General features: G+C 37.9%; 1 protein-coding gene across 11 annotated transcripts in view; it reads right to left on the bottom strand.

Moving 5' to 3' along the window:
- MPDZ (multiple PDZ domain crumbs cell polarity complex component) overlaps positions 1 to 18,402 on the bottom strand; it is a 161,861-nt gene that overhangs the window by 83,898 nt on the left and 59,561 nt on the right. For 7 of the 11 annotated variants that reach the window (XM_047830066.1, XM_047830070.1, XM_047830074.1 and 4 more), the window contains 8 exons: positions 17,852 to 17,966; positions 17,428 to 17,516; positions 8,170 to 8,353; positions 7,317 to 7,406; positions 5,085 to 5,194; positions 2,497 to 2,643; positions 1,482 to 1,646; positions 82 to 267 (listed from right to left, as the gene is read on the bottom strand). In XM_047830066.1, coding sequence (XP_047686022.1) covers positions 82 to 267; positions 1,482 to 1,646; positions 2,497 to 2,643; positions 5,085 to 5,194; positions 7,317 to 7,406; positions 8,170 to 8,353; positions 17,428 to 17,516; positions 17,852 to 17,966 — 1,086 coding nt within the window. The remainder of the gene's footprint in view (positions 1 to 81; positions 268 to 1,481; positions 1,647 to 2,496; positions 2,644 to 5,084; positions 5,195 to 7,316; positions 7,407 to 8,169; positions 8,354 to 17,427; positions 17,517 to 17,851; positions 17,967 to 18,402) is intronic. The other 4 variants (XM_047830068.1, XM_047830071.1, XM_047830075.1 and 1 more) reach the window with 2 other exon arrangements.

Raw genomic sequence — 18,402 nt, 5'->3', positions numbered from 1 at the left:
CTGATTTTTCTATTATCCACAATATACCTTTAGTATTGTATCATTTTTTTAAAAAAATTGTTAAAAACAGGATATATTTACCTGATAATCTAAGATGCTAAACCCAAGTCCTTTGTTTCCTTTCTCCAGCTCAATATGCTGAACATCAGCCTCCCACATGGCCAAAGGTCCTTGAACCTCCGCCGCATTCTGACCCACGTCGGTCATCACCAGCGCAGGATCCTCTGTCTCCGAGGACCCGGTGAACTCGCCCAGATCTACGTGCGGCTGCGTAACAGACCGGGCAGCTCTTATTTCAGAGGCACTAGTTTAGCAGACACATACCAACACTACAAGGGAAAGGGAGAGGCCCCGCATCTGTCCAGAATAAAACACCCACAAATAACGGTAGCAACAGCTTACCACGAAACCTTTGCAAATTAAGGCAGTCATTACTGAAAGTTGTTACAGAGGAAAAAATACCTAACTTGGAACAGGCATTAAAAATGTATGGTTCAAAGATCACCTATAAAAATACACAATGGTTACATCTCAGCAGCAGGACTGTGGGCGGTTTTCACTTTTTTTCATCAAGTGTCTGAATCACCTCTACAGTCAGAAACAAAATGTAGATCTATTTTGACATTAAAGAAAAGGAATTCTTATGATAAATAACAACAACTGGAAAGGAAACGGCTATACGTAAAAGTTTTGTACTCTCGGCAAACAAAGGTTCTAAAATGTTGTGACTTGTGCATGTGATTATTTCATGAATAAATTAGCACGCACAATAAGACAAGATGTGAAGTCAGACTGGCCTGGGCTTAAAGATGGGGTCTATGATTTCTTACTGTGTTGCCTTGAGCAATATTCTTAAGCTGGACTTCAGAGTTACCCATTTGATAAAAGTTTTGTGGATTAGAGGAGGTAACATTTATAAAGCATTTGGCACAGAAATAGGAATACAGACTGTTAGCTTCTTTCAGTAAAAATATATTAAAGTGAACCTAAATTAGTTCAATTTTGTTTATCTGTATGAACATAACAAATTCAGGAAAGGCATGTTTTTGATGATGAAATTCTAGTTGATATGCTACCTTTGCTGTTAATTACTGCATATGCTAGGACCATGGATGCAAATCTGCCTACCTGCTTTATTGTAATAATCCCCTTTATACCACATTAAAATGTATACGGATATGCATGGTGCCAGACTGGTGTCTCTACAATTCAGAATTATGTTCCTTATTTACCCTGTTCTACTCATATGAATATTACATTCTTCAAAGTTTTCAGATTTACTCCACTGTACCGATTCCTGCAGTCTGATGTAAATCAAATCCTAACATCATGTCTCATTATACCTTAAATGAGATTTGACTAGACTACAGATTATGCAAAATTCAAATTCAAATACCAAATGAAAGAAGAAAGGCTTAAAAACATTTTAGATGCCATTTAGGCTTCCCATTATTGATTCCGAGTGGTCTCAGATCTAATACCTTTTCTGCCAGTTCAATATCACATAAGTCCAGGCTACCCAATTCTGACTGGGGGGTGGGCGGTACAGTCCGTCGACAGCACACCATTGTCACTTCTATGGGCAATTCTTTCAAAATATTCACCACATCTTGGTGATTCTCCCCAAGCAAAGTTATGCCATTCACCTGTGCAAAAAGAGAAGTTGTTCAAGAGGGAACATTTCATAACACGAATACTCCTTTGAAATCAATCTTTTATTAAATAAATAGGGATTTTACTCCAGTGATTACCATCGTTCTGCTGTGCTCGGAACTACAGTCACCTACATAGTTGACTTAAAACAACTCACATGCAATTTATAGTTGTGTCGGAAGATAATCACTATCTTCCACCCACATTTCATGTGCCGGTGTAGTAGCTGGGAAAGGGAGAAGTAATGATAAAAATACCCAGGGATGAAGGGATAAGGAGGGGATTATTTTACAAAGTGACATTTCATATCATTAAGCGATAAATTACAAGGGAAAACAGTACATACAGCGTGCCAGTATGCTTTTCAAAGCCGGGGGAAAGAATATATTCAAATTTTCTTAGTTATTCCTTAAACATATCTGGAAGACAGCACAGTACCAGATATAACAGTAGTTACTTAATAAAGGGTAATGAGAAGTGACTGGATTGTTCACTGCCCATCTTTACGTTTTTTGTGACTCTGAAACATGTACATGTATTATCTAGTCTAAAAAATGAAAAGATGTTTAACATTTTTGAAAAAGAAAGTGTTTATGGTTCTCTGGACTAAAACAAACCAAAAAATACCCAGCATGGAATTATGTGTGAAGATCAATGTACGAACAGATTTGAAATTTCTACTTTTGGTGGGTTTTTACTCGCATTATTTTTCTCAAGTACCCTTTGGAGAGGAAATTTACAATAAGAACTTACTTATTATGCATACTATTATTACACATTGAGACCCCTGCAGCCTTTTCAGAAGTTTACTTAAGGGGATAAAGGAATGGAATAGCTCTTTACTTCCAATAGCTCATCTCCACTGAAAAGCTTCCCACTGTGTCCAACAGGACCTTCTGGTAGAACAGATCGGATAAAGTGATGTCCCACTGTTGCTTCCAGACTTATCCCCAACCCACTGCTCTCACTGAACTTGATCACGTGGGCCACCTGAAAGGAGAAAATCATCATGAATCTAGCACTTTTTTCATTTGTTTTTTTTCCCTCATGTATATATTTTATGTTCACCCCAAAACAGTCAACTTTCTCACAAAAGCTTCAAAAATCTTATTGTAGAGCTGCAAAGCTTTGGAGCTTTGCCTCTGAAGGATTATTGATTATCTGTCAGCTCTAGGAACCAACACAAACCCCGAAGGAGGAGCCAGGTGCAAGCACCCAAGATACTCTGCAGTGCCTAGAGATGCTGGTAACAGATGGAGGGTCGTCTAAACTACCACGGATAAAATCAAATGCCTGAGCTCCAACAACAGTATAGAAAAGACACATACCTAGCATTTAAGCTATGTCCTAGGGACCACGCTGACCCATTGCACAGATTATCTCATATGCCTCTCATAAATAATTCCAATGTCTATCCTTGTTTCCCAAATTAGGAAAATGAGGTTCAGAGAGGGTCCTTTTCCCAGAGTCACACAGACAGCTCTAAAAGAATTTTGAACCTGAAGCAGTCTGAACCTGGAGCCCACACTCCTGACCTTATGCTGTGTCAACAACCGACAACGGTCTTTAAAAGTGAATCAAAGCTTGGGGTGCCTGAGCGGCTCAGTTAGTTAAGCATCCGACTCCTGATTTCAGCTCAGGTCATATCTCGCAGTTCATGAGTTCGAGCCCCACGTGTGGCTCTGCACTGACAGCGCAGAACCTGCTTGGGATTCTCTCTCTCCCTTTCTCTCTGCTCCTCCCCCACTCTCTCTCTCCCTCAAAATAAATAAATAAACTTAAAAAAAAAAGTGAACCAAAGCTTAAAATAGGAGAATGAACTTCCTATTTCCCACTATTACACTAAATAATGAAGAATGTTAGGAAATCACCCACTTTCACAAAGAATCCAATCATTATAATATTAAAATCAGAAGGTATACCAATGATTATCTACTTTGGTCCCTTTATTTTACAGTTCAAGAAACTAAGGGATAGAGGGGCTGAGATTAATTTTTTTTTTAATTAAAGATATTTTTTTAATTAAAAAAAGATCTCTTTCAAATCTTGCTAATGTGTGCAGGGCAATTATCAGAAACTGCATCATCCAATTTTGAAATCTGCTGGATGAAATCCTTCTAACTCCTTAAAACCCAATTTAAATGTCACTTCCTCTGAGCAGCTCTCCAGGTCCCTCTCGGCTAATGTCCATCAATCCTTCTTTCTACTATACCACTCCTCTTATGACTACATTTATTCTGTATAATCACATAGCAAACAACTTAAAGTCAGATCTACGTCTTTGTTCAATGAAGGCCAATAAATAGCTTAGCTCTTGCTTACAGCATGCTTTGCCCTTGACACATAACTGGGAGTGCTACCAGATTACTGGACAATGAGCATGAAAGGCAGCCAAAAGTTCAAGGTCCTGTGAGCAAGTGGTTCCTTAAAAGGTTCCCTTCACTGTTCAATTACCCACGAAGAAGTGCAGTCTGGTTATTTGTCCCAGCCATGTTAATCCCAGACCAAAGAAGGAATCTCCCAACTTTCTTTTCATGCCAAATTAACCACAGTTAAGCTGGACCTTATTGTATTCTTCCCTGACTTGATTAGAACAGAAGCTGGACTTCTTATTTGTTAACCATCTTGAGTTTAAAAAAAAAAAAATCATTGTCATGAAGATTCAATGAAACACTAAGAACACCGCTTAGCACAAAGTGCTCGATAAATGCTAGTTACTATTATATGACATCTGTTCTTTGATCTCTTCTAATCTAGAGTTGTTTGAATATTATAAACAATAGGAAAAATTCTACCTAACCTAGTATTTTATTTTTCCTTTTGAAAACTGTGAAATTTGCTGGTGTACATCTCAAGACTGATAATTTGGGTCACAATTGTTAAGTCTCTTTTCAGGACAGCAAATCATGATTGCTGTATGAGATGTGCAAACTGTTAATAAACATAAAACATTCACTGTGGCATAAGTGGTACGAAAAGAGAATGCAGAATTAAGCCTCTTAAGGAAAATATATATGTAAAGGAAAAATGTGGGAAAAATCCTCTTACAATATTATATATGGATCATGATGATTTTTTTTTTACCTTTAAGTAAATTCTGTCATTCTATTCTGATCCTTTCTCTAAATCCCAGACTTAAGAATAAAAACAAAAAAACAAACAAACAAAAAAACATTCCTCTTGTCGAAATATTGGTGAATTACAAGTCCTAAATTTTTCAACCCATTTATCTCAGTTCCTTTGTTGCTATCCAACTTTCTCCTACCTAAATTTTTTAATACAGGAATCAATGCATTTAGGTCTTCAAAAAAAGTCCTGGGCATTTGCTACTTCTCTAGGTCTCTTTATGAAGATCATCTTTATTTTTGTCATGAACTTCCTGCTCAAATACAGTTACAAGTTAGGAAGTTAGGGAGGCTAAGCTAACCTACCACTATTTCATAATTAATTCCCATAATCCTTTGCCACTTCGTCAGCAGGGCAGCTTCCTGTTGTTGTGGGTCTTCTGTTTCTTCCATCTCTGCTGCCAATAATGGATACCCTGAAATAGTCAACACAATGATGTTAGTGACAAACTACAAAAATCTCCATATTTTAACATTCTATATAAGAGACACTGTGATCAGAACCTGTCTGTTGTAAGCAAGTCTGACTCTTCACCCAGTATATGTTACCCTTATTTTTTATTAAAAGATAACTGACAAACAATACCCTATTAGTTTCAGGTGTGTATCGTAGTGATTTGATATTTTCATACATTATAAAATGACCCCCACAGTAAGCCTAGTTATCATCTGTCACCATATAAAGCTATTACAATATTACGGACTGTATCCCCTATGCTGTACAATGCATCCCCATGACTTAACCAAAGGTGTACCTTTTAATCCCTGTCTCCTATTTCGTTTGCTCCTGAACCCCTCCTCATCTTGTATCAAACAGTTGTTTCCTGTATCTATGGGTCTATTTAATTTCTTTTGTTTGTTTGTTGTCTAAGGATAAGCACTAGGGTAGATGCATTCGGATCATTTAGAAGCTTTTCCCTAGTTTGTGTAAAAAAGAATTTGGGACTTCTAATTCTAAGTCTAGAGCCTCTCCCACCCATCCTCCCACACACATATGCACATTCACAAGCAAAGACGTGGTCTGGGCCTTCGAGATGATCCCCCACACCCATCCCTATGTACTGTCTCAAGTTTCATGCTCTAAAAGCTTTTTATTCTTTCCTGCTACTCTTGATACTCACTTTAGCCTAAATAATTTCTTCACCTACTTGTTTAAAAATGGCAGAATGCAATTAACACATATGAATCCTACACATCACACTCTCAGGATATTACTGCAAACACAAATATTCTTTTAAAATAATAAAAGTAAAGCAAAATTTTCAGCAGAAAACAAAACCTGTTAATAATGGAGTAGATACTTTAAAGAACCACAAAGCTCCAAAGGAACTATTAACAGGAAGACCACTCTTGGACTCTGTTCAGTAGATATAAGTTACCAAAGCGCCTAAAGCAATCTGACAGCTAAGGAAAGCACACAGCTCCCAGCCTAAAAAGACGGCAATAATATTCTGGCATAATTATATATTAAAACAATGCTGCTCTAAAAAATGTTTATATGGCTCGATGAAGTCTACGTTTATACTGAAAGAAATCTCAGAAAGGTTTAATAATTTCTCCATACAATTCCTTTCCAAGCCAATTCCCCAATATTAAGATTTAGAATTTATGAAAAATTGACAAGGAAAAGCCTCCCAAAATAGAACGGTTTCATTCCTAAGAGCTTATGCTTTAAAAGAAGATTTTCATGTTTCTTTTAAAAATACTTCATAATTTTATTATTGCTTGCTCAATAAGATATGAACATGTCGGCTATACTGAAGTACGGGGACTGATACAAAACCTTGTACATAACTGACTGATTCCTAAAGCCCTCTGGTTTCAAAAATATGTAAGACAGACTGGGGTGCCTGGGTGGCTCAGTCAGTCAGGCATCTGACTTCAGCTCAGGTCATGATCTCACAGTTCATGGGTTCAAGCCCCGTGTTGGGCTCTGTGCTGACAGCTCAGAGTCTGGAGCCTGCTTCGGATTCTGTGTCTCCCTCTCTCTCTGCCCCTTCCCCGGCTCATGCTATCTTTGTCTCTCTCTCTCTCTCTCTCTCTCTCAAAAATGAAAAAACATTAAACATTTTTTTAATTAAAAAAATATGTAAGAGGGGCGCCTGGGTGGCGCAGTCGGTTAAGCGTCCGACTTCAGCCAGGTCACGATCTCGCGGTCTGGGAGTTCGAGCCCCGCGTCAGGCTCTGGGCTGATGGCTCAGAGCCTGGAGCCTGTTTCCGATTCTGTCTCCCCCTCTCTCTCTGCCCCTCCCCCGTTCATGCTCTGTCTCTCTCTGTCCCAAAAATAAATAAACGTTGAAAAAAAAAATTAAAAAAAAATATGTAAGAAAGAACATACGACCATAAAATATGCCAGCTATAAATGAACTATTTTAATCTGTTAGAGAAATTAATCCTATCTACAAATAAAGACTTAAAAACATCTCTTTTTCTTTCATGATAGATTTTTTTTTAGTAATTTACAATATATCCATAGAGGCTTAATCACATTTGCAAAAATCATTTCTGTAAAAAACAAACAATAAAGAACGTAATAACCTGGCTCCAGGTGTTTACCTTCTTCTTCAATTGGTAATATGCTGGTGTTTCTACTCAAAGATGAAGAGTCTTCATCTTTTTCATAATTTTCTTAAAGATAAGAATATTTTAGTAGTTACATCTATGATATAATCAAGTGCATGACGTTTTTCAAATCCCACTCTATTTATCTGAACCCCTCAATGAGTGTTTTTTTGTAAGTAAACCTTTCAAAACAACCACCTGTACTTAAAGGGAAGTTCTCCTGTGACCTCCCAATTTCCTAGTTCTGCAATGAACAGTATATGGCATAAATACCAGAATGGTCAACAGTTTGAGAAATGAAATAGCATTTTCAAACCAAAAGCCTGGCTTCTACTAACAAACTCTAACACCAGTCAGCTACCTGGGGATTTCACTAATTTTCAGAGATATTCATGTACTAACAGCTTATAAAAGACATTTCTAAATGTGTTATTAAAGTAGATTCCTTCAGGGGAAGGCTGGATGTTTAGAAACATGAGGCTTGCATACATACACAGCCCAGGCCGAAAAGGTTCCCCCTAAAGGGAAAGAAAACATGGCAATGACACCCAAAAGTAAGGCAGGGACAGAAGGATAGATGCACGTTTCCGACTCTGAAATGGGGACTGAATAAACAGGAAAGAAAGAAATTTGCTTTAATCGAGAGCCCATTTTATAGTCAACGGACACATCCCTGGTTCTCGTTAGTCCCAACTTCATCAAATTTCCTTTTTACTTGGTTCATAGTGAACAGTTAAGACTAAAGACCATTCTTTAAATAATTTCAGAATTAGAAAAACATCTAAGGGATATAAGGGTCTAACTGAAAACCAGCTGAACCTGGCACTACCTTTGCTTCCGCTGGCATTCCCAGGAGACAAGACCGCGTCCTTCATGACATCCTCCCTTGACACCAGCTCAGTCTCTTGCTTCGTTCCTCTCCTCATTAGTGTCAGGTGCACAGTTGGTCCTGTGTGTCGCAACACCTCTACTGCTTGTTGATTGGTAAAACCCTGAAGGTTTGTGCCATCTACCTGTGATAAGAGCAACATATGTTAAAAAATAAATGAATATTTGTATTACTGATTCACGTAATGCATGTTTACTGCTTGTTAGTGGGAAAAGAATGGGGCTGAGTGCTCCCCTAATTGCAGAATGGATGAACACCTGTTTGGGGACTAGTAATAACTTAGAGCGCTAGAATTACCCAGAAGAGTTTTGCTTTGCGTATTAGAAATTATGGTGTCTCGCTTCTAGATATTAGGAACCAACAGTTCCAGGGTGGGAATACTCTTTTATATTCCTCAGGTGATCCTGATACACAGTCAAGCTTGGAAATCAGTACTCTGCAGGATATAAAGTGTAGAAGACAGTGACAAAAGTAGTCCCTGACAGCACTGATGTATTCCAAAATCACACTTAACCTGGCTTTAAAAAAAGACGACAAAACTACCTTCCTTTTTATTTCTTTGCCTCTTCAAAAAATACATGGGGTTTTCCCTTTTTCTAGTTCACAAAGGATGAAACATTTGAAGATGCCCCTGTGATCTTTCCAAACTGAAGATATGATCACATCGTCCCAACCCTGGTAGAATATTCCTTAGGTCAATTTTCCATACTGTGAACACAACTTAGAAAGACCTGTGTCAAGTGTCCCCAGCTGCACCACCAATCTCATCTGGCACGGGGCTGCCCACCCCTGTGCCCTCCAGCCCCCATACACGCATTTCCACTCCCACCCTGCAATGCTCCCCTTAGCCAGAAGACCTCTGCAGGTTCTGCTCCCCGAGTCTAGACTCTCTGGGCTCCCTCCAGCCCATGTTCTTTCTCATCTGTCCACCCAGAAAACACCTGTACTTGCTTCAGATGTCCGTGCAATAGTTACATGCAGAACTGAGCTATCATAAGGTCTCTGACTAACTCAAAGCCCCCTTTACCATTTCTCCCTCCCAGCATTAACCAGAATATTTTTAAAAATTTTTTAATGTTTACTGATTTATAAGAGAGAGAGAGGGAGAGAAAGAGACAGAGTGTGAGCAGGGGAGGGGCAGAGAGAGAGAGGGAGACACAGAATCTGAAGCAGGTTCCAGGTTCTGAGCTGTCAGCACAGAGCCCAAGGCGGGGCTCAAACTCAGGAACGGCAAGGTCATGACCTGAGCTGAAGTCGGACGCCTAACCAAATGAGCCACCCAGGCGCCCCTACCAGAACTTTAATTTTACAGTTTCTGTCTTTATTAGGTTTGTGACTGCATACTCCAAAAGGACGGGCTCTGAAGTCACCAAAACATACCGCTGTCTATACAGCAGATATTCATCCCAAATGGGAATATAGAGTCATTGGTCCATTTGTCAAGGATTTATGTGTAAAGCAAATTACCTTTTGAATAAATAAGTGGTTTATAGCACCTTATTTTTTAAAATTTCATTGAAAATTATAAAATTTCAAAACTACATTGAAAGCAGTTTGGAAAAGTGTAACATATTTAATATTGAAACTCAAAGTCATTGATATTTCTTTTGCATTGTAAAATGGGTATAAAATGGCTGTGTAAGTGTCATGCTTTTCTAAGCACAGTGCTGGCCACATTAGGCACTGAAATGAATGAGAATTACAAGAGCTAGATCATGACCTCTAAGATATAATACCTTACTTCAGAGGTTTCTGAAAGAATATAAAAGGACTTTTAATTAAACATATTTTAAAATTCCATTTGTTTTATGTACACATATAACATATATACTAATTATATATGAAACAATATATGTAATACCATATATATATACATATATGTGTATATATATATATATAGACAGAGAGAAAGAGAAAATATATATCACATATGAATACATAAAGGGGGGAAGAAGAGGGAGAATGCAGTGTTTAATTGGGAGATACTCAAAAATCTAGAGACTTCTGATATAGATTTTTCTACATTTATCTAGATAACAATCTTACCCTTTGCAAGTTACTTAAAGTTGGCATAATACTTTTGAGTTTAGGTGTCTACCTCTCTTCTCTTTCCTCCTACCTTCACCCTGTTGATTCCCTTTTGGAATAACTAATAAAAATGTAACAACAGAGAAAACACTGCAACACAACTGGAAACCATGGAAAAATAAAAGTCCTTATGACAGTAACTTGGAGGAAACTTCTACTAGGGGTGGCCTGGACATGACTAGATCCAAAGCAGGCCAGTTGAATCTATGTGAAAGAATAGTTTGTTTGGTCTTTGAGAAGAAACTCCAGTAAAATCCAACAACAGTCTCTTATTAAAATGAGGTAGTCAGATGGTACCTGTGGATCTTAACCAGTGATTCCACAAAATTACACCAAGTGCTAAAGGTTGCATACCATGCTGGGAGCATGCAGCAGCATGGAATTACACATATGCAATGACATCACACCCTACACACATGCACCCACACAACCCCAACCAACTCCTGGCTCCACAACAGACACAGAAAACAATCTCTCAGTACACAGGGGCAAAATTCCCCACTGTGATACCCCAGCACTGGTTTCATCTTTATTAATCTACAAGTGAAACTTAAATAAATTTAAATGTTCCCCTTCCTTCTTGCTCTGTCAATTCCTGAATCATCTGGACAAAACCAACACAATCTTTGGCAGAATCCATCTCAAATCCCATTTGTACAAGCACAATTCCTACTAAGAATGATGAAAGGTCACAGGATATGGAGGAAGATACCATGTCCAAAAGAAGGCGCTTGCACTGAGGCATCACTACAAACATCTTCCAATGAAATTGTTACTGTAGTGAACAGGAAAAAAGATATTTTCTGAAACTTCCCTCCAAAGGATTCATATTTCACTGCATTCACGGAAACATGGATTTAGTTATAAAGAAAAAACAAGTATCTACCAGAAAAGAAAAGGAAAGCTGTTACAACGAGGGCAGTCAACAGGATTTTAAATACTACAAAAACAGCCAGGTAATGGAAGGCAGGAGCATACAATGTTCCCCTATTTCAGAAGAAAAGAATAAGCAAAAAAATTATCAGAAAAGACTAAAGACATATATAGGCTGATCTAAAAATCAATATGAATGAAAAGAATTACAAGGAAAAGAGAATAAATGAGGAAAAAATAAGCAAAGAAATGATTAGGAGGTTAGGAAAATTTACCTTAGTCTACAAATAAAAGAGGTACATGAAAAACCAGAAAACAAATTTAAAAAACAAAACCAAAGAAAATGCTAACACTTAGACATATCCTGGTAAAATTCTTGGATTTCAAAGGTCAAAAGAAAAAAGAATCTGCCAGCATTTAGACAACAGAGTGAGCAGGTTACCCAGAGAATTTGTGGTAAAGAAATTACAAATCAAGAGTTTTACATTTAGTGTGATATATGTAAAACTGGAAATCATGGTTGAGATGCTAAGATGATTTATATCCTGTACCACAACGAGCTATGAGCGGGCCCATCAGGCAGAAATTTAAACCAAGTAGTAAGGATGAAAACGTACACACAGTTACGGCATAGAAGAGGTGGGTTGTGACAGGTCAGGAAAAATTAAAGAGGTTTGTTTTTTTTGTTTTGTTTGTTTGTTTGTTTAAGACAGAAGATGACTGTAAGTCCCCAAGCCACCCACTTAGATGTTTCACCCTTGGCCTCAAGTCAGAAGAGATCAGTCACCGGTAGTAGGGAAGGATGCAGTGGATTATGTCTAACTTCATCGGGAGGACAAGGGAGAGGCTGTTTAGTCGCTTTGACAGGGGAGCAAGAGAAAAATGGCTATTATGTTGATAAATGTCTGACTTTGGGCATAGACCTGAGGGAGGCCACACACGTGAGAAAGTCAGGCTCAAGCCATTTTGAAACCTACCCAAGAGTGCCCCTAGGGAATGATGGTACCCCAAAGACAATCTATGGAGTAGACTGCTGAGAAACCAGAGGCCAAAGGTAAGAAAAGTCAGATGAAAACTCCATCATCCGTCTTGGGAAGTTAAATCAAACATCTTCAGGAACCCATCTAGGACCTCCTAAGAATCCAAGAAGGAACTCTTAAGAAGCAGTTTTAAGCATATGCCAGGCTCACTCGGCACAAAACCATCTTACAGCAGAAGAGTCAAGGACAGTGTATCTGATTATCCTCCCTACACTTCCTTCTCTCACCTTTTATGGTGGTAGGGGCAGAACCTGCCATAAGAAGGTGAGGGAAAAAAAGAATAGCTAGGTAGGGAAAGATAAACTGGAGCATACACTCTCTATCCCTAGGTAAGCCATCACTTCAGGGCAAGCTTCCGCTACACCAGGGCTGTAGTTTAAAATTCAATTACTACTTAGGAGGAAAAATTTTCTATCTTTTCTTTTCTCTTTCTTTTTTTTTGGGGGGGGTGGGTTTTTGTTGTTGTTTGGTTTGTTTCTGTTTTTTGTTTAGAGAGAGAGAACAAGTAGGGGAGAGGGGCAGAGGGAGAGAGAGAGAGAGAGAGAGAGAGAGAGAGAGAGAGAGAGAAACCTTAAGCAGGCTCCACACTCAGTGCCGAGCCTAACGTGGGGCTCAGTCCCATGACCCTGGGATCATGACTTGAGCCAAAATCAAGAGTTGGACACTCAACCGAATGAGTCACCCAGGAGCCCGAAGAAATTTTCAGTCACTAAACTGGGACTGTGTTTAGTGATTCTCATTGGCCATAGGGCATTTTATTCTCTGAGAATGAGGTAAGCCATGATACTTGTATAAGATTTCTTCCAGAGGGAAAGGGAAAATCCTTCCCTATTAAAAATTAAACAGGAGGGGCGCCTGGGTGGCGCAGTTGGTTAAGCGTCTGACTTCAGCCAGGTCACGATCTCGCGGTCCGGGAGTTCGAGCCCCGCGTCAGGATCTGGGCTGATGGCTCAGAGCCTGGAGCCTGTTTCCGATTCTGTGTCTCCCTCTCTCTCTGCCCCTCCCCCATTCATGCTCTGTCTCTCTCTGTCCCAAAAATAAACGTTGAAAAAAAAATTAATAAAAAAAATCAAAATAAAAATAAAAATTTAAAAAAACATAAAAAAAAAGAAGATAAAAATTAAACAGGAATGTTGCAAAATCTTAAAAGTTGTTTAAGATTACCTCCCCTAAGTTTCTCTTATGGAATGTTTTTGTTATTCCCAGCCAAACTGTCCAAGGCAGCAGAAGAGATTCTCAGACAGAAAAGGTTTGGCAAGCCTACCAATACATTCTCTTTCCATAAAATTTACTCAAAACACTCTAGCTGATTGAGAGATTAATCAGATTTAAAATTTAAAGAAAGAAAACAGTGGCATACAAGATCCAGTGCTGAGGAACAAGTAAAATCCAAATCTAACAGTATTAGAGAAAAATCAGATGCTTCAAGTCAGCCTGTAAGAGACATAAAAAGTGGTATGTAATGCCAGGTGTTTATAACAGCAGAAAACTGTAAAAAACATTAGCCATCCATGAATATGTATCGCTTAAATATATTACAATAGAACTACATGTGATGAGATGACTATACCTTCCAAGTATGTTTTTAAGTAAAATAAAAAATAAAAAGGTAAAACAGGGGCCTCTGGGTGGCTAACTCGGTTAAGTGTCCAACTTCAGCTCAGGTCATGATCTTGTGGTCCGGGAGTTTGAGCCCCACTTCCGGCTCTGTGCTGACAGCTCAGAGCCTGGAGCCTGCCTCAGATTCTGTGTCTCCCTCTCTCTTTGCCCCTCTTTCTCTCAAAAACAAATAAACATTAATTTAAAAAAAAAGTAAAGCAAATATAATATGATCCTATTTAAATATACGTGGAATTTTTCTGAAATACTAATAGTGGTTTCTATGAGGTTTTTCAACCATGTTCCAATGTTATGATCTTTAAACCTCAAAGACAAATATTAATCTAAAAACAAATGAACATGTTACCACCAGGATAGTAAAGAGAATAAGAAAAAAATCATAAAAATCTCAACTTTGAGGCTCACTTAGGTTGCAACTTTTCATCTATAATAGATTTTTATTGCTCAACTCTTTCAAAGCTCAATTTCATTTTTAAAAATCAAATGCACATTATTTTGTCAATAGCAATAAAGTCCAAGTATGGTAAAAACAAAAACAAACCAAAACCTGCATTCTTCCTTTACTTTCAAAATTTGATGACCTCAATTTAAAACCATTTCCCCTTTTACCCAAATGTTAGATAGAGATGGTACCAGTACAAAAGAAATTGCTGTAATGGAATAATCATGGAACGAGATTTCAGTTCCAATTTCTCAGTATCTTCATCTGTTATATGGGAATAAGGGTGTGATTTCCCCCAAATTACAGTGCCCGAGCACTTTACACTGGGAAGGAACCCAGAAGCTGGTATTATTAACAGACGGAAGAAGTGATTCACCAACATGAAAATCTCAGGCCTTCCCGAGAGCACTTTCTGTTCAATATCATTACACTCATCACACACATGAGATGAGGTCACCAGAGCCCAAAATAGGGCCCTGGGTGGCCGTGGTCTGTCATTATCACAGGCAGAGTGAAGACGTGGCTTCAGACCCAATGGTACCACAGGGCACCAGAACTACACGCAACAGCAACAGAACCGCCTATGTGCTCCCTCGAGGAGAGCTCCAGTAACCTCACAATGCACAGGGCAGACACGACAATCAGCAGGAACAGTTACAGGAGAGAATCACTAGTTGAAACAACTTGAAAACCCCAATCAATCATAATTCCACATCGCTTTTAGCAAAGACCTCTATATATCAATCTAAAAAGAATGAGATGCCTGGGTGACAGAGCCTGCTTAAGATCCATTCATTCATTCATTCATTCTCTCTCTCTCTCTCTCCTGCCCCACCCCTACTTGCACTCCCTCTCTCTCTAAAAATAATTTAAAATTTAATTAATTAATTAATTAAATGGAATGAGTATATGATCTCATCAGATGACAAGTTTGGTCAACTTTTTAAAATACAATAGAATCCCTTGATCAAATAATTCTTATACGGAATACCAATATACCAGAATAAAATGGAGTCAACTGCTCTATTCCCTACCCTGTAATAGTCACAGTGAAACCCTAGGGGTCAACAGATCACAATGTGTGAAACAGGAATCTTATAGCAAAATTGGTTTAATGTTATAAAATACTTCCTCACAATAGTAGGAAACAATTTCTCAATTTTCTCACCACCTCAACAACTACAAAACAAAAACAGAGTATAGCACAGCTTCAAACAGCTGTTGCCAAAACAGAAACTGAAAAGCAAAGACTGCAGTTGTGAAAACGCAACCAGGGTGAAGAATGCCACCACCAACATCGCAACAGTCCACAAGATGGCGACATTCACAAAAATTCATGCATGAGCAAAAGCACTGCAGGAAGTTTCTTTAGAGACTGAGATGCTTGCAACTTTGAAGAGCAGATTGCTAAAAATTAAAACTCAGAACACTGATGACAGTGAAGACAAGTGATTTTATTGAAAGCAAGAAAACAGAGGAAGGGTGCTTCTACTTTCTCCTCAACAATGCCCTTTATTACTGACCTTATGTGAGCAAAACCGTATATGAATTTCCACTTTTATAAGAATGAAAATGACAACAAGTTTGGAGGGAAGCTATTGTGAGACTCTTTAAAATGTGCAATCATTTCAGGTTTTCAGGAAGTATCTGCCTAATTAATAAAATGGTACTTTTATGTCTAGTGTATATTAATTATGTTAATTAAATTACAGGTATATTAATTACTCATCTGGTCTTCCTAAAAATTACACACGGGAAGTTTCCTTATCCCTATTTTGTAGGTGAAAGAAGCTTACTAAACAGTTATCATGGGATCCAGCAACTCCACTCCTAATTATATACCCAAGATAAATGAAAACATACATCCATACAAAAACTTGTACATGAATGTTCGTGGCAGCATTATCCGTAACCGCCAAAAAGCAGAAATGACCCAAATGTCCATCAACTGATAAATAGGTAAATAAAAGGTGGTATATCCCTACAATGAAATATTATTCAGCTATAAAAACAAATGAAGAATTGATACATGCTATAACATGGATGAACCATGAAAACATGCTAGGCGGAATAAACCAATCACAAAGGATCACATGTTGGGGTGCCTAAGTGGCTCAGTTGGTTAAGCGTCTGGCTTCGGCTCAGGTCACAACCTCGCAGTTTGTGAGTTTGAGCCCCGTGTCGGGCTCTGTGCTGACAGCTCAGAGCCTGCAGCCTGCTTCGGATTCTGTGTCTCCCTCTCTCTCTGTGGCCCCCTTGCTTGCGCTCTCTTTCTCTCTCTCAAAAATAAAGAAACATTTAAAAAAAAAGAAACACAAAGGACCACATATTGTATAATTCCAACTCTCACAGGCTCTCTCTCTCAAAAGTAACTGAACATTTTAAAAACAGCTTTCTAATGGATTAAAATACGTATCTTAGGGAGGAAAAAAGAGTACATTAGCTATGTTTTCAAGTTTTAATTCAGTATTGGATATGGTTTTTGGGGTCTATGTCTATGCACTCTCTCTTTTCCTCCAAAATAAAAAAAAAGTAGTTTTCATTTTGTGTTAAAAAGAAAATACAGTGGTTAAAACTCATGCATAGGATACAGCCAACCAACCTAAGTGGCAAGCACAACTGCATCTTCAGAATAGGTTTCAAGAAGTGAACAGGTATACTTAGTTTGAAGCCCAAGAAGAAGTTGTAATGTAGAAGCAAAGGCAGAGAGATAAGGGCACCTCTTTTTTTTTTAATTGTGGTAGAAAACACAAAACAAAACAATTTAGCATCTTAATCATTTTCACATGCACAGTTCAGTAGTGTTAAGTTTATTCACAGTGTCATACAATAGATCTCCAGAATGTTTTCACTTTGCAAAACTGAAACTCTGTACCCATTAAACAACAGCTCCCCAATTGGCCCTCTATTCAAAATCTTGCAATGACGATTATATTTCTGAGTGTGACTATTTTAGGTACCTCATATAAGTGGAAACACACAGTACTTGTCTTTTGGTGACTGATGATAGCCTCAAATTACCAAAAAGCTTAAATTAGTATGGAGCTAACAGTAGTTCCCAAAACTGAGTAAACTATGAGAATGCACTTCTCAACCATGAAAATTAACAAAGCTCTTATTAAATGTGTTACTTACTGCTATAATTTGGTCTCCAATTTGGATTCTTCCATCATGTTCAACAGCACTGCTCTTTGTAATGCTCTTTACAAAGATTCCTGAAGGCTCTAAGATTAGAAATAGGGTTTTTAGATTTTATTTTTTACTATTTACAAAGCACACTCAAAAACTATACATCTTTCATTCTCCAAATATGAAGTCCTAATTATGAATAATTATAAATCAACAAGCCACACAAGCAAAACCAACAGAGACTTAGGCTAGAAAATATGACAATGATTTTGTCTGTCAAATACAGTATCTGAGTTTCCTACACTGAAGTTTTCAATCAGTTTATCCAACAATCTGAAAATACATAATAATGTTGATTCAATGTTTCATAAGACAAAGAAAAGATATGAGAGGCAATTCTCAGGTAGAAAAAAAAAGTGTTTAAAACTACCTAATTTCTTATCTCCAATGTAACCAGCAATGGTAATTCCTAGTCCTTGGACATTTTTAGTGAGTTCTACATCAAATGTCTCACTTTCTTCACTTTTCTGAGTAGAAGCATCAACCTAAAATAAAATTGGTACACAAATAGAGCAATTAGACATGTAAACAAACAAGATAAACTCAAAAAGCAACAACCTTTATCTAAGAATAATACAATGTAATTAGATGGCAAATAACTCTGCTAGAGAATTATAGCAGGCACTACTCCTTCAATGTTGACAACATGAGCTGTCCATTACATTTTTACTCAAAAGGAATGTCAGCAGTAAGGGTGAACACCCCCTTATCAGAGAAATACATAATTATTTGTGTGTACAATTTTTTTAAATCAAATAGTCTGTTATTAACAAATTCTATTTTTAGAGATGGTTTATATTCATTTCCACAATTGAAAGAACTCATATTTTGAATTCAGATCAACAAGTTCAAATCCAGTTTTGCCACTGAACTTTTCTAAGCATCGCTTGGCTCAACTGTCTATCAGGAATAAGAATAACA

Source organism: Prionailurus viverrinus, chromosome D4 (genome assembly GCF_022837055.1).
Source record: "Prionailurus viverrinus isolate Anna chromosome D4, UM_Priviv_1.0, whole genome shotgun sequence".
Lineage (NCBI taxonomy): Eukaryota > Metazoa > Chordata > Mammalia > Carnivora > Felidae > Prionailurus > Prionailurus viverrinus.
Note: the sequence above shows the minus strand (reverse complement) of the source record. Positions and strands in the feature narration are given on the sequence as shown.